Source organism: Alosa alosa, chromosome 12, assembly GCF_017589495.1.
Source record: "Alosa alosa isolate M-15738 ecotype Scorff River chromosome 12, AALO_Geno_1.1, whole genome shotgun sequence".
Lineage (NCBI taxonomy): Eukaryota > Metazoa > Chordata > Actinopteri > Clupeiformes > Clupeidae > Alosa > Alosa alosa.
In genome coordinates, this window is record NC_063200.1 from 9864324 (window position 1) to 9879186 (window position 14863).

The 14863-nt window shown below is 45.2% G+C and overlaps 2 protein-coding genes across 3 annotated transcripts in view; one reads left to right on the top strand and one right to left on the bottom strand.

The window, feature by feature from the left end:
• setd1ba (SET domain containing 1B, histone lysine methyltransferase a) overlaps positions 1–374 on the top strand; it is a 19279-nt gene extending 18905 nt beyond the window's left edge. Inside the window, 1 exon segment of the mRNA XM_048258442.1 lies at positions 1–374. This exon segment is cut by the window's left edge and continues 28 nt beyond it. Within this exon segment, the coding sequence (XP_048114399.1) occupies positions 1–146 (146 nt within the window). The 3' untranslated portion in view covers positions 147–374.
• Positions 375–4106: 3732 nt separating this feature from the next.
• Positions 4107–11469, bottom strand: car15 (carbonic anhydrase 15). Of its 2 annotated transcripts, XM_048259223.1 has the most exons (8): positions 11293–11469; positions 11065–11091; positions 10607–10783; positions 9298–9443; positions 7265–7357; positions 7101–7167; positions 5324–5484; positions 4107–4828 (listed from the first exon to the last, which is right to left on the bottom strand). In XM_048259223.1, exons 1-8 carry the CDS (start codon positions 11345–11347, stop codon positions 4601–4603), a joined length of 954 nt encoding a protein of 317 aa, XP_048115180.1. In that variant the 5' UTR covers positions 11348–11469; the 3' UTR covers positions 4107–4600. The 2 variants fall into 2 exon arrangements, with proteins under 2 accessions (XP_048115180.1, XP_048115181.1); XM_048259224.1 differs by lacking the exon at positions 7265–7357.
• Between the last annotated feature and the right edge of the window lie 3394 nt (positions 11470–14863).

Consider the following 14863-nt stretch of genomic DNA (forward strand, 5'->3'; position numbering starts at 1 on the left):
TAGAGTCACAGAAGAAGATCGTCATCTACTCGAAACAGCCTATTAGTGTCAATGAGGAGATCACCTACGACTACAAGTTCCCCATCGAGGACGTCAAGATCCCATGTCTCTGTGGAGCCGAGAACTGCCGAGGAACCCTTAACTAGGACCGTCAGCCCTCCTCTACAACTGAAACGGGAAAGGGGGTAGAACCCCTGCCAAGAAACGGTTGCGAAGAACCAGAGGTTCCGTTTGGAGGAACAGTGGCTGCGGAGTGGAGCAGAACCTGGTCTTGTCCGACGTAGCGGATAATGTGCAGCTAGGTGTCGAGAACTCTCTTGGAGAGAAACAAACGAAAAGGAACTAAAAAAAACTAAACACATTATGATTGTTTACGATTCCAGGTGCTTTTTCAGTGTATGCATTCAGACCTGAAACAGATGACTCTTTACCCTACACCCCAACCCCCCCCCCCCCTCTGTCTGTGTCCGTCTGTCCCAGTGCGCTGGGTTGGAGCGTCCCCACTCTGTCTGTGCTCTGTGTGTCTGTTGCTCTTGTCACTGTGGAACACCCTCAAGCTGCTCGTTCTCTTAACTCTTTCACACGCACAACGTTCCCAGTGCTAGTCTGTGTGTGTGTGTGTGTGTGTGGGGGTTGTCGTTTGGTCCTTTGCCTTCTCCAGGACGCTGTGTTCCCTCTGATGTGTAAGATAGGCGGCCCCAACTTTGCAACACACAGACAGACAACTTTGTGGCTCAGACACACCTGCTGGCATCAGTAAACAAATGTGCAGCATACGATCCAAGAGCCCAGGCAAATGTACCCAAAGTGAGTTGAGGTGTGTGTGTGTGTGTGTGGCAAGACTGATTACCAGAAGCTCTACCGTGAGGCTGCCTTCTCCAGCTGCACTACACTACTCCAGTATTCTCTCTCTCTCTCTCTCTCTCTCTCTCTCTCTCTCTCGTTAACTCACACACGCACACACACACACTTAGGACAGGTGTCGGTCTCTCTATCCACACGGTTTCCTTTGTGTTCCTGACTGAAGCCTCATTCTGTGTGTGTTTCTGTTTCCCCCTACTGGCTGCCTGTGGTAATGACAAAGACGAGTGCCACCTATAGGAGCACCAGAGTAATGGCCCCTGGAGACCCCCAACCCAGCAGCACATAAACAGCCCCTCCTCTCATACTGGACCTGTTGGGAACCAGGGGGAGGGCCTGTGTTCACTGACCACTTAAGCTGCTAAAGAGTGTGTGTGTGTGTGTGTGTGGTGGGTTAATAGCATGGCCTGCTCTGTCCCTCTGTGTCCTGTACTCTCCTGCCCCAAAGTCAGAAGCTCATTTAGTGTTCTCTCTACTGTGTCCTTGCTGTGTGTCACTTTTCCTTCCCACCCATTCAGGCCTCTGTGCTCTCTAGCCAATCAGGAGCGACGGATGGTGACGTTCAGTTGCCGTAGTGATGGCAAACGTCTGCTGCTGACTGGGCATTTGTTTGGGTAGTATTGATGTCGTGCCCCTCGGCTCACTTGCTCTACCTGCCCTGCCACAGAGGGGCAGCATCACCCTCTGACTTGCCTAGAAACAGGTGCTTTAAAGCCTCAAGTGTTACAGTGACTCGCTCTGTCAGAGTGTGCTTCAGGTGGTGAGGGTCACGACAGTCTCATCTCACAAGCCTCAGTATGAGTCCATAGGAATTGGCTGACTTTCTATTATAAAAGGGTCCCATTCTGTGTGTGTGTGTGTGTGTGTGTGTGTTTTGAGTTAAGCTCACAGCACATTTGTGTAGCAGGGATTGCCAAATATGCCCCGTGAAGACAGTACAGTCACTGAGTCTCACCTGTGTGTGTGTGTGTGTGTGTGTGTGTATCCTGTTCATGATTAGCAGTGTTCTTGTGGGTTCTCCCACTATCTTACATTCAGCCGCACATTCAGAGGTCGTGTGTGTGTGTGTGTGAAACTCCCAGGCCTCCTCTGCCACCTCCACACACTTACTTCCTGTGCTTGTTGCCACTCAGAGTGTTTGCTTATTGCCCTTATGCCCCTTTATGATTGCACTAGAGGCCCGTATGGCACTTGTGTCCCAGTCAGCCCCAGTCAATCCAGAGTCCACTTATAACCCCCCTCCTCCTACCCTCTCACTGGGTAGGGTCCACTTATAACCCCTTCCCTCTCACAAGGTAGGGTTGGAGGGTTGCTAAGTTCACACAAAAAAAGACCAGTAATGCTTATATTGTACAGGATAGGAATGTTTGTATAGAAGACATGAGGCTTTTTTTTTTTTCTTTTTAACCTGACGGAGGGACTGCAGGTGATGACGACATAGCCTTCCTTTTTTTATGAAGAAAATCAAAAAAGAGATGGTGTATTTAAAAAAAGAAACAAAACAAAAAAAAAATCTAAATAAAGAAATCATATTTTCAGGGATCATTAAGAGAAGAAGACAAAGAGGGGTGGATTCACTGAACGTTTGAAGAAGACAAAACAAAAGGTTCATCTTGTACAGAACACCAGATCTGGAAACCTTCCCTCTGAAAGATTGTTTCTTGTAGAAACGTCTTCTTTCGGCCCCATTTGTTGTTTTGTTTTTGTTTTCTTTCTAATCTTAAAGTGTAAATACTTTAACTGTGAATATAAATATATATATTTTTTTGTTCTTGAGGATGTGCTGCAGAGATACAGCTCAGAGACGTGTTGGTGTGTGTATATGTATGTGTGTGTGTGTGTGTGTGTGTGTGAGAGTGAGAGTGTGTGTGTGTGTGAGGGAGAGACAGCGAAGGAACAGCACAGAGCTGCAGGCAGTCATTTCAGCTTGTGTCAAGCTTTATTTTTTATTTTGGGTTGTAAATTCTATGAAGACTTGTTTGCAGTGTGGGAAACCAGAGCATTACGATGCAGAATTGGCCAGGGGGACTGGGCGGCTTCCCCTCCTATCCCCTGGTCTATTTATTACACCATCAAGTTTATCGCCAGAAAAAAAATCATGAAAAATAAAGTCATTTTTTCCAGAAGAATGGGTGTGTCTATTGTTCTTCCTGTATGCAACAATTTGCCGCCTCTTTAAGTTCAGCTTTTAGAAGTGACCAGCTAGTTTAGGTATCCTCTTTAATCTGATCCTTAACCCTTAAAGGTGTACCGTCACACTGGTGTGATGAGAATGTTGGAAAATGAACGTTCTAAAGAATATCTGGGTTCATTGAATTCAACATAGAATTTTAGAACCTTCAATTGTTGCGGAGCAGAATCTTATGTAAAACGCACACCTTTAAGGGGTAAGGTAAATAGATGGTTATGTGAATAACAGATGAACACACATTTCATTGCCACTGTGTAGTTCTGGTTTGGGATTGACCAACTCACTCAAATAAGGGACCTTTTCACAAAAGAACACCACAAACTAGATTTCCAAAAGTCACCAGTTCTCTACCAACTGTGTGAGGGTTGTCCTGTGTGTCTGGTAGTTATTGCTAGATTTGAGAGCACAAACACTGCTTACTATTAGTGCTGCTTTGACTTTAGTTTGTGCATTTGTATCATGAAGGTGTCATGCCAAGGAGGAGTTAACTAGCTCATTTACACAATGCCTCTCTGCCAGGTCACATGTGTCCAGCACAATGGAGCTCTTCAGCTCGGCCTTGCCGTAGAGGACAAAAGCAGCCACTGCGCCTTGCCATAATGAGCGTGTGACCAGAGGGAGGCGGGATGGGGGTGATCGATGCTGAAAAGAATGAGTGAGAGAGACAGGAAAAGAGTGATGGGAGAGAGAGAGAGAGGGAGAAATGCTGTGGGTGAGTGTCCTCTGTAGACTCCTGTGTGAGCTCAGCCAGGGTGAAGCCTTAATGGCCTGCACAGGAGACAAACAGTGCTTTGTGAAAGAGAGAGTGTGTCAGTGACAGGACATGAGTGGCATTGCTGTCATGGAGATGCCTGTTCTGTGTGTGTGTGTAGTGGGGAGGGGAGAGTAAGATAGATAACAAGATAAGAAAGTTGATTGCACACTCCCCACTACAGTTATGAATAAACTGGTCTTTCCTCCCCCTGTAATTCCTTTTGGAATGGCTCAAAGCTTCATGTCTGATGCAAACTGCACAAATTTAATGATTGAAATGATTCTGCCATCGACCACCATCATTTGTTTATTCAAGTTTATTCATTCTAAACAAAGCCGACCTAAAACCAAGCAGCTAAGTTATGTCATGTTTCTTGTAAGGGTTCTGTGGTCTTTACTCTGGCGTCACGGTCATCCTGGCTTCACGGTCACCCTGGCCGTGACGGTTTATGTACCAATAGGCTTCTTTGTCTCCAGGCCCATGCACCCCAGAGAGAAGCTGACTCAGATCAGGTAGAGAACACAACCAGATCGGGACCAGGTCTGGCCTAGTTTATGTAATGGATCAGGACTAAATTGGAACCAGATCACGTAAATATCAGGATCCAGATCAGATTCAGATCAAAACCAGATGCATTCCAGTGTCAGCTGCTTGTGTGTGATGTGTATGGTATCCATGGAAACAACCCCTTCATAGCCCTGCCCCCTCACTGCCTTCAAGGTGATGTGTGTCCGGTCCAAACCCGGTACGGAGTTGGCCTGCGTCTGGTGCGCCTCTCTGTGGCCCAGGGCTGGTCAGGAGGTAGGCTCCAGGTGGCTGAGGAGCAGAGGCAGGAGGGGAAGCAGGAGAACCCCAGAGTGAGGAGGTGCTGCTGGGCAGGCCGCCCCGAGGAGATGGGCCTCCCTGGAGGCGAGGACCCGGCGACTGTAGGTGGGGTGCACGTGCCTGAAGTTGTTCTGGAGAAGGACGTCCTGGTCGGCCTCCTCTTCTGTGGAGAAAACTCCAACCGCAAACTGCTCGTACTGAGGAAACAAAAATTGCCAGAGAGATGAGCTTCATCACAGTGACTGAAGACCATCAACTAACACACATGGTTATGTAGGACTACAGACAGAGTTCCTATGTGTGCTCTAGTTCATCACCACACCGAGCAGATCAAGGAGCCACCAACTGACAAAACCAAGACAGAACTGAATACATGTTTCAAAAATGAGCCCATGGTCATTATTTGCAGAGCTGTGAGCACCATTTTTTTTATTGAATGCAACTAATAAGATGTGTAATTATTACATCAGAATGAGGTGTATAGCTCTGTATAACATTATTTGACGAGACTATTATATTGTATCATATCATATATCACCATTTCTTCTCAGCATATCGAGATCAAACACCCAGACCTACTGACCGCTATAGGGAGTGTGTGTGTGTGTGTATGTGTGTGTGTGTTTGTTGTTTGTGCATGTATATATGTGTGTGAGTGTGAGTGTTTGTTTGTTTCTATGTGGAGGCACTACCTGAGACCAAGAGATGATCATTGGAACCTCATATACGGTCCACAGCACCACCTGTGAGCAGGGCGGGGTGGTCAGGCTGCCATGGTAACGGTAGTAGAGGCCCAGGTGGTCCTGAGGGAGCAGATTGGCCAGAGGGAACGGCCTGACAACGGCACTCTGACCTGAGGAGAGAGACCAACCTATCACCAATCACGGCTCTGACCTGAGGAGAGAGACCAACCTATCACCAATCACGACCCTGACCTGAGGAGAGAGTCCAACCAATCACCATTCACGACTCTGACCTGAGTAAAATGTACCTTTTCTTCCCTTATTGCTGTACTGTACTTTTACATTACATTACATTACATTACATTTGGCTGATGCATTTTTAACCAAAGCGACTAACAACATGGTGAACTGTTTAAGTTTTAAAGCAATTCTCTCAACAATTTTAGGACAATTTAAAAACGGGAGAGTACAGTAAGAATAAGTGCATCAGTGAGTGCTGTTTTTAAACAGTTGAGTGTCAGTTCAAGATGGGTGGTGAGTGCTAGGATCAGCAACACTTGTTGTAAGTGGTGCTATGAGAGGAGATGTTCTCTAAAGAGCTGGGTCTTCAGGAGTTTTTTGAAGATGGAGAGGGATGTCCCTGCCCTTGTGGGAACTGGCAGTGTGTTCCACCAACGAGGAACAACAGAACTAACTAAGTCATGTGTGTAGTGTAGGGCCAAAAACACTAATCTATCTATCTAATATCTGTGTTTCTATTCTACTCTCAAGGTCACTAAGGTCATCAAGGTCGAACATTCTCCCCTGTAACATAGCCTTAGCATGGTTAGCATCACCATTTTACACGGGGTCAGCCAAAACACAGCTACTCTCTTAGTTTCTTTGGATGAACGCGTCTGCCAAATACTTGTTGTTTTTACCTACCTCTATACTAGAGAAGAGATTGAGGGACAAAAAAACTGCCATTTTCTACCAGTCATCACTCTAACACTACGACTCCACTTACTGGGTCAATAAGGCCACTCAGGTGTGACCCTAACCCTGCCCAACAGAAGAGGGAGCCCAGCAAATGAGCCTTCAATTTCTATGAGTCTCAATTCTACTATGTCAGCATGGCCAAACACGTGGAATCAGAACCTTAAAGGCACTCCTAACAGTTTTTTGACCTTAAAGGCACTCTTAACAGATTTTTGACCTTAAAGGCACTCTTAACAGATTTTTGACCTTAAAGGCACTCTTAACAGATTTTTGACCTTAAAGGCACTCTTAACAGATTGTTGACCTTAACATAACGTTTCCAAAATCATTTTGATGGCACATAACATAATATCATTACATACGGCACTTCTGCCATTGTCTGACCGACCCTCTGTAGGCGATGACAGACCTAGCAACTTTCTAGTTTCGGGTAGGAAACTGCCCCCCCCCTCTCCCCCACAACTCCAGAATCGAAAATGCAAATAAGCTGCTATGCTACAGAAATTCGGAGCTCTTTTCTACAGACTGCTGTCAGTGCAGTCCTTCTATATCATGCATACTTTGTTGCAAAAGAGGCATATTTAGTTTGTTTGTTATTGCACTTCTCAACCAGAGGGGGACCCTCAGAGCAAATCTTGTTAAGGGTGCCTTTACTTGAAATCTGCTACAGGATCTGCTATTGAATCAACTGGCATTCAGTTCCAACATATCGCCACGTTGCCACAACTACCACTGGGTCCACTTCCCAACTACTACCATTGTACCCTTGAGCTGATGGTCACGCACACACGCACGCACCTCTACCCACCTTTATGTGCCACTGATGTCAAGGCCTTGGTGATGGGGCTGAAGCTCACACTCTCAGCGTAGGACACCTGAAATGGTCACAGCACAGCGATGCTAAAGAGGCCATCTGCGCTCTCGGCCTGTACTGTATGTGCGTTCCATTGTGTTGGACACACACACACTTACATCAATAAACACAGCTAGAACTGCAAGGCCTGTTTGGTCCTCCATGGCAGAGGTCAGATTTGGGTGAGTGGACTTCATATTTACTATGTGCATCTGTGGACATGAATAGGACATTAAGCAGAAGTCATAGAAACACATCTCACTCTCACTCTCTCTGTGAGTGTATGTGTGTGTGTGTGTGTGTGTGTGTGTGTGTGTGTGTGTTATCCTCACCTCCATGGGGAATCTGTGTGAGTGTATGGTGTGTGTGTGTGTGTGTATGGGTGTGTGTGGTGTGTGTGTGTGTGTGTGTGTGTGTTATTCTTACCTACATGGGGAATCTGTGTAAGTGTATGGTGTGAGTGTATGGTGTGTGTGTATGGTGCGTGCGTGTGTGTGTGTGTGTGTGTGTGTTATCCTCACCTCCATGGGGAATCTGTGTGAGTTTATGGTGTGTGTGTATGGTGTGTGTGTGTGAGTGTATGGTGTGTGTGTGTGTGTGTGTGTGTGTGTGGTGTGTGTGTGTGTGTGTGTTTGTGTTATTCTTACCTACATGGGGAATCTGTGTAAGTGTATGGTGTGAGTGTATGGTGTGTGTGTATGGTGCGTGCGTGTGTGTGTGTGTGTGTGTGTTATCCTCACCTCCATGGGGAATCTGTGTGAGTTTATGGTGTGTGTGTATGGTGTGTGTGTGTGAGTGTATGGTGTGTGTGTGTATGGTGTGTGTGTGTGAGTGTTTGGTGTGTGTGTGTATGGTGTGTGTGTGTGTGTGTATGGTGTGTGTGTGGTGTGTGTGTGTGTGTGTGTGTGTTTGTGTTATTCTTACCTACATGGGGAATCTGTGTAAGTGTATGGTGTGAGTGTATGGTGTGTGTGTGTGTGTGTGTGTGTGTGTGTGTGTGTGTGTGTGTGTGTGTGTGTGTGTGTGTGTGTGTGATTCTTACCTCCATGGGGAATCTGTGTGAGTGTATGGTGTGTGTGTATGGTGTGTGTGTGTGTGTGTGTGTGTGTGTGTGTGTGTGTTATTCTTACCTCCATGGGGAATCTGTGTAAGTGTATGGTGTGAGTGTATGGTGTGTGTGTGTGTGAGTGTGTGTGTGCGTGTGTGTGTGTGTGTTATTCTTACCTCCATGGGGAATCTGTGTGAGTGTATGGTGTGTGTGTGTGTGTGTGTGTGTGTGTGTGTGTGTGTGTGTGTGTGTGTGTTATCCTCACCTCCATGGGGAATCTGTGTAAGTGTATGGTGTGAGTGTATGGTGTGTGTGTGTGTGTGTGTGCGTGTGTGTGTGTGTTATTCTTACCTCCATGGGGAATCTGTGTGAGTGTATGGTGTGTGTGTGTGTGTGTGTTATCCTCACCTCCATGGGGAATCTGTGTGAGTGTATGGTGTGTGTGTATGGTGTGTGTGTGTGTGTGTGTATGGTGTGTGTGTGGTGTGTGTGTGTGTGTGTGTGTGTGTGTGTGTGTGTGTGTGTGTGTGTGTGTGTTTGTGTTATTCTAACCTACATGGGGAATCTGTGTAAGTGTATGGTGTGAGTGTATGGTGTGAGTGTATGGTGTGTGTGTGTGTGTGTGTGTGTGTGTGTGTGTGTGTGTGTGTGTTATTCTTACCTCCATGGGGAATCTGTGTGAGTGTATGGTGTGTGTGTGTGGTGTGTGTGTGTGTTATTCTTACCTCCATGGGGAATCTGTGTGAGTGTATGGTGTGTGTGTGTGGTGTGTGTGTGGTGTGTGTGTGTGTGTTATCCTCACCTTCATGGGGAATCTGTGTGAGTGTATGGTGTGTGTGTGTATGGTGTGTGTGTGTGTGTGTGCTATCCTCACCTCCATGGGGAATCTGTGTGAGTGTATGGTGTGGTGTGTGTGTGTGTGTGTGTGTGTGTGTGTGTGTGTGTGTGTGTGTGTGTGTTATCCTCACCTCCAAGGGGAATCTCTGTGTGTGTGTCTGTATGGTTTGTGTGTCTGTATGGTGTGTGTGTGTGTGTGTGTGTGTGTGTGTGTGTGTGTGTGTGTGTGTGTGTGTGTGTGTGTGTGTGTGTGTGTGTGATCCTCACCTCCATGGGGAATCTGTGTGAGTGTATGGTGTGCTCTGAGCCGTTGGTGGCCAGGCTGCCCCAGTGGAAGTGCAGCTGGAGGGTGCTGTACGTGCCGGGGAGTCCCCCCCCACTGACCTTCATCCCACTGCCCACCTCCAGGACCACTACGCAACGCAACCACACAACACACATACATATAAGACAACACACACACACACAATATAAGACAACAACACACAACACCACACACACACACACACACACCACACAACACAATATGAGACAACAACACACACACACACACACCACACAAGACAATATAAGACAACAACACACAACAACACCACACACACACACACACACCACACAACACAATATAAGACAACAACACACACACACACACACACACCACACAACAACACAATATGAAACAACAACACACACACAACAACACACACACACACACCACACAATATAAGTCAACAACACACAACAACACCACATACCCCACAACACAATAAGACAACACAACAACAACAACACACACACCAACTCAAAACACAACATAATATAAGACAACACAACACAACACAATATAAGACAATATAAACAACACAACACACAACACAATATAAGACAACACAACACACAACACAATATAAGACAACACAACACACAACACAATATAAGACAACACAACACACAACACAATATAAGACAACAACACACAACAAACACACAACAACACAACACAACACACAACAGAATATAAGACAACACACCACACAACACAATATAAGACAACAACACAGAACAACACACACCACACACACACACACCACACAACACAACACAATATAAGACAACACAACACCACACAACACAATATAAGACAGCACAACACACATCTCAACATAAGACAACACAACACAATATAAGACAACAAAACACCACACAACACAATATAAGACAACAACACACAACACCACATACAATACAATACCACACAGCAAAACACTGCACAGGACACAATATGACACAACAGGGCAGGACAAGAAAGAACATCACACAAAAAATACAATAACACAGCAACACTATAGACAAAATGAGTGACAAGAGAGAGAAGAGAGAGAGACAGAGCTGCCCACTGAGTGGACTGTCCCCTCCTCTCTGCCGTGCCAGTCACCACTGTCCTCTCACCTGTGTGTGTGTGTGTGTGTTTCCTGTCCTCTCACCTGTGTGTGTGTGTGTGTGTGTGTGTGTGTGTGTGTGTTTCCTGTCCTCTCACCTGTGTGTGTATGTGTGTGTGTATGTCCTGTCCCCTCACCTGTGTGTCCATCATTGCGTAGCCTCCACTGCCCTTTCTGTACTGAGTCAAAGCCCTCCAGACGCAGCGGTTCCAGAGCCTCGTCTCTGGTCACATCATAGCTCAGGTCAATGGGCGAGTGGTGAGACTCCAACAGAGGGTGACAGGTAGGGAAGAAGTATCCCCATGCATACGGGTCTCATGGGATATGGACGCAGTAAAGACTCATAAACTAGTTTCCCACACGTCTGCATTTCACTGCACATACAGTACTCAATTCATAACAACAAGCTACATTTGATTTATAATAGCACCTTTCAGTACTTTACAATAGTACAACATACTAAATCACAACATAAGCATTATGCCTACAAACTAAATACTTGAAACGACCTGGTAGAAATGATGATGGTAGCACCATAATCATTCGGGCCTCCTCCCTCAAAGGAAGCATGCCTTTTGTCAGGTCAGCTACTTACCACAGTATCCCTCGTCATAGCAAAAATCTAAGGAAGGGACAGTATATAAAATCAATATATGACAGTATATACAATATGACTGAATAATTGGTTTAACTCAGTGTGTTAATTAAAAACTAAAACAAATAAATAAAACGTTTTCATCCAACAATGCGTTAAATGAATAGGCTACATACAATTATGAATAAGACCAGATTTGCATCATAAGTGTTATTATTCATCACTCACCGGTAGACGTTGCTAGACAAATGATTGAAAAGGCAATGACTGGAAAAATCATCATATTCAAGGACTATTAGTTTACACTCTCCCTCATTCGTACTGAGCAGATGAGCGTATAAGTACAGGAGGCAAACGTGTTTAAATAGCGGTCCAGTTGCAGGGAGAGAGGGATGGGGTGCAGGGAGAGAGGGATGGGGGTGTTCTGTGCGTACTTGTTCGTGTTGGTGGCAGCAGCTCCAACAGACACAAAGACGCGTCACTCCAACTCGGAACGCTTAGCATCATTGCATGTCATTCACACTGCCGTTTTCAAGTGGACATGATAGGCTACTCTTTGTGACTGGTCTATCTCAAGCGTGACTGGATGTGACTGGCTAGGCCGTGGAAAAATCGAACACAATAAAACTTTAAAGCGTATACTGACCCACACACACCTAATCTTACCAGCTCATTATAGTCCTTAGATTTCAAGAAATAATATAGACTAACAGGCATACTTTTTAAAGAGGATTAAATTTACGGCTGTGATTGTAATCTAAACCTCCGACTGAATTGAAGTCCTTCAGGACCAGGGCTCGAATTACGTAGGAGCCAGAGGGAGCCGAGCTCCCATAGGACTGGCTCCCATGAAAGCAACAAAGTCAAAAAACTGAACCTCTCATATCTGAAGGTGTCTGGCATTGTAATTTCTTAAATCTTAAACAACCACTCATTATCTATCCCTGTGCGATCTCTTACCATTAAAGACGTTACATTAAAATATAGGATACTACAGCACGTAGACCTACACTACGCTCTTGAACGCAGCATGACACTTCACCACCACACCACTAGACTATATGAGCAAACCGTATCGATTTGACAGCACTCGCAAATCTGAAGAAGTCACCCTGCTTTGATGTGAGTGTTTTGTATTTGCATAGGCGTTCATTGGGCTAGCCTACGTGGTTTGGTGCTGAAAAGTCCTGTTTGCAGTTGAACTTGCGCTTCACCTATTCTATGTTGATTGACAAAGCCATAAACTAGATGTACCGCTCTGCGGCTTGGAGCAGGGGGAAGGCGTCTGAAATCTATGGACATGTCCTTGGTTTTACTGATGTTCAGATGCAAAAAAGCATCTTCACACCATGACACAAATTCATTGATAACAGGGCCATGCTCATTCAGGAGACTGACAATTACAGTCATCTGCAAATTTTAGAATGTGCCTGTTGTCATACTGACTGCGGCAGTCATTGGTGTACAGTATGTACAACAGGGGGGAGAGGACACACCCCTGAGGTGAGCCTGTGGATGATGTTAGGCCACTGGACAGCACTTTATTTACCCTCACTCTCTGAACTCTCTGCGTGAGGAAATCAAGTAGCCAACCAGTCAGGCTTGAGTCAAGGCTAAAGTTGTTCAGTAGTTTCTCAATCAGTAGGTGGGGTTGGATGGTGTTAAATGTCGAGGAGAAATCTACAAAGAGCAACCTTGCATGATTCCCACTTTCCTCCAGGTGTTTATAGAGAAGATTTAGTAGAGTGATGATAGCATCCTGCACCCCCCTCTTGGCCCTATAGGCAAACCGGGAAGGATCCAAGAGAGGTTGCACCTTGATTAGGAGCTCAGCTTTAATCAGCTTCTCTAAGGATTTTGCAATAAGAGATGTGAGGGCAACCGGCCTGAAATCATTTAGGATTTGGGGCCGACTGACCTTAGCAACAGGCACCACTACAGACTGCTTCCATAGAGATGGCACCCTCTGCAAGGAGAATGACAAACTGAATATGTGATGGAACATGGGGGCTAACTGTTCAGCACACACTTTTAACTTTATACTTTAGTTTGCCCACCCTGATTTCTCGTTTTATCTCTTTTTTAAGTTTGTGCAGTGCTTGCAAGTTTCCCTCCTTAAAGGCTCTGTTCTTCTCACTACATGCATTATTGTGTTTGACACTGAGGATAGCCTATCTGAGACGGTGGTCTGGTTTAAATGAGTTACGTTGTGAAATTGAGAATGGCACAGACTAAATCGTTTAGTCTATTTCTTTGTATTGTGAAATTGAAATGAAACTATTACAATCAATAATATGTTGAAATTAATTAAAAGTAATCAATTTATATGAAAAATCTATGTCTGTTGTGTGCATGTGTCAAGGTAAAGCCTAGGCCTACCGTGCGCATGTACTGCGCAAAAGCGCCACATTGCGCCTAGGCTATTTCATTGTATCGCCTTGTTAGGCTATGCGCGGGGTGTGCCAACTTTTTATGATAGAGACCCCCTTAAAGACCAAAAAACGTAATTTGAGCCCTGTTCAGGACTATCAGGCGGCTGACCTTCTGCATTCGCTGCGAAGGGTTTCCCCCTGATTGATTAGGACACTGACATTTTGTTGCCGGTGAAAGACTGCCCTCATAATACAATTCACTTTAATTCAGTGCAGATACTGAGACACAGAGATAATGTTTCAGCATAGTGACCACAAACCCAATCAGGGCGCCCACGCTATTAACACTTGTGTACTGAATGAACCTGCGACTGATAACCACCTGATGACCACAACCACTGATTTAGCGCCCTCTGTTGACCACAGAAAACGCACACAGCTGTAACGCATCTTCCCTGTGGACTTTGGATGCAACTGGGTGAACCCAGACAAACCTGTGAACGCATCTGAATTTGCTCAACAGGTCCGTCTGGCATCGCTTCCATTCAAGCCAAATTCTGAATCACCAAAAATCCAGGAACCAATCACTTGCGGTGGGGTAGGCAGCCGGCTACATATGATGCCAGAGGATGGCACCAGTGTTAGACACAGACGGGTTTTCTCTGGAATTGAGAACATGCCAGACTCTATTTAAAACCCTCATTTACAAGAGAGCCTTCAACACAGCTGTTGTTCCTTATTTCTGTCATACGTTTGTGTGCCGTAGGACTTCCCAGCGATATGTGTTCTCCTCTTCGTTTAGTGCCTGTAACACACTTTTTTTTATCCACCTTTTTTCATGTTTTTGTGTTCTATGTTTCATGATGTCATGTTTCAGGACCAACCAGACCCTCACTGTCTAGAAGCTCATGATTCGCAAGTGTTTCTGAAATACAAATCACATCAGCCACAACATGCTTTTTTTATGATACAATTTATTTGGCATTTGATTAGATGTACATCTACTTCAAAATAAAACTTAAAAAGGCCCCCTACAAAATAAAAATAATAATAATAAAAAAATCTACTATTAAAAAATATAAAGCCTAAAGTAAAATCAACATTTAAAAGTCATCGACTGCTTGCATTCTACATTAAACATTTTTTTTTCTCCCCCCTCCCCTCAAAATCTTGTTGCACCTCCTCAGTCTGAAATCCATAACAAATGAAAAATCAACTACCGGTACTCATAATGTCTTTGAAGACGCAGCCAAAGGGGTCGTAATTGGAGCCAAAGGGGGCAGAATTGGAGCCCATTTAGTGGCAGGTTCTGGACTGGGGCTGGAATCGGACTAGAACTCGGACTAGCCCTAGTCCAGATGGGGGGGCTACAAACGTCCAACTCTGTTTGTAGTTGTAGTTGGGGCTTAAACGTCCAACTCTGTTTC

Excerpts from the sequence above, each read along its gene's own strand:
- car15 (XM_048259223.1), bottom strand. The coding sequence starts at position 11,347 with ATGATGATTTTTCCAGTCATTGCCTTTTCAATCATTTGTCTAGCAACG. Across the intron at positions 7,358-9,297 it reads CACACAGATTCCCCATGGAG|ATGCACATAGTAAATATGAA; the intron begins GTGAGGATCACA and ends TCATGTCCACAG. Across the intron at positions 5,485-7,100 it reads GACATCAGTGGCACATAAAG|GTCAGAGTGCCGTTGTCAGG; the intron begins GTGGGTAGAGGT and ends CTCTCTCCTCAG.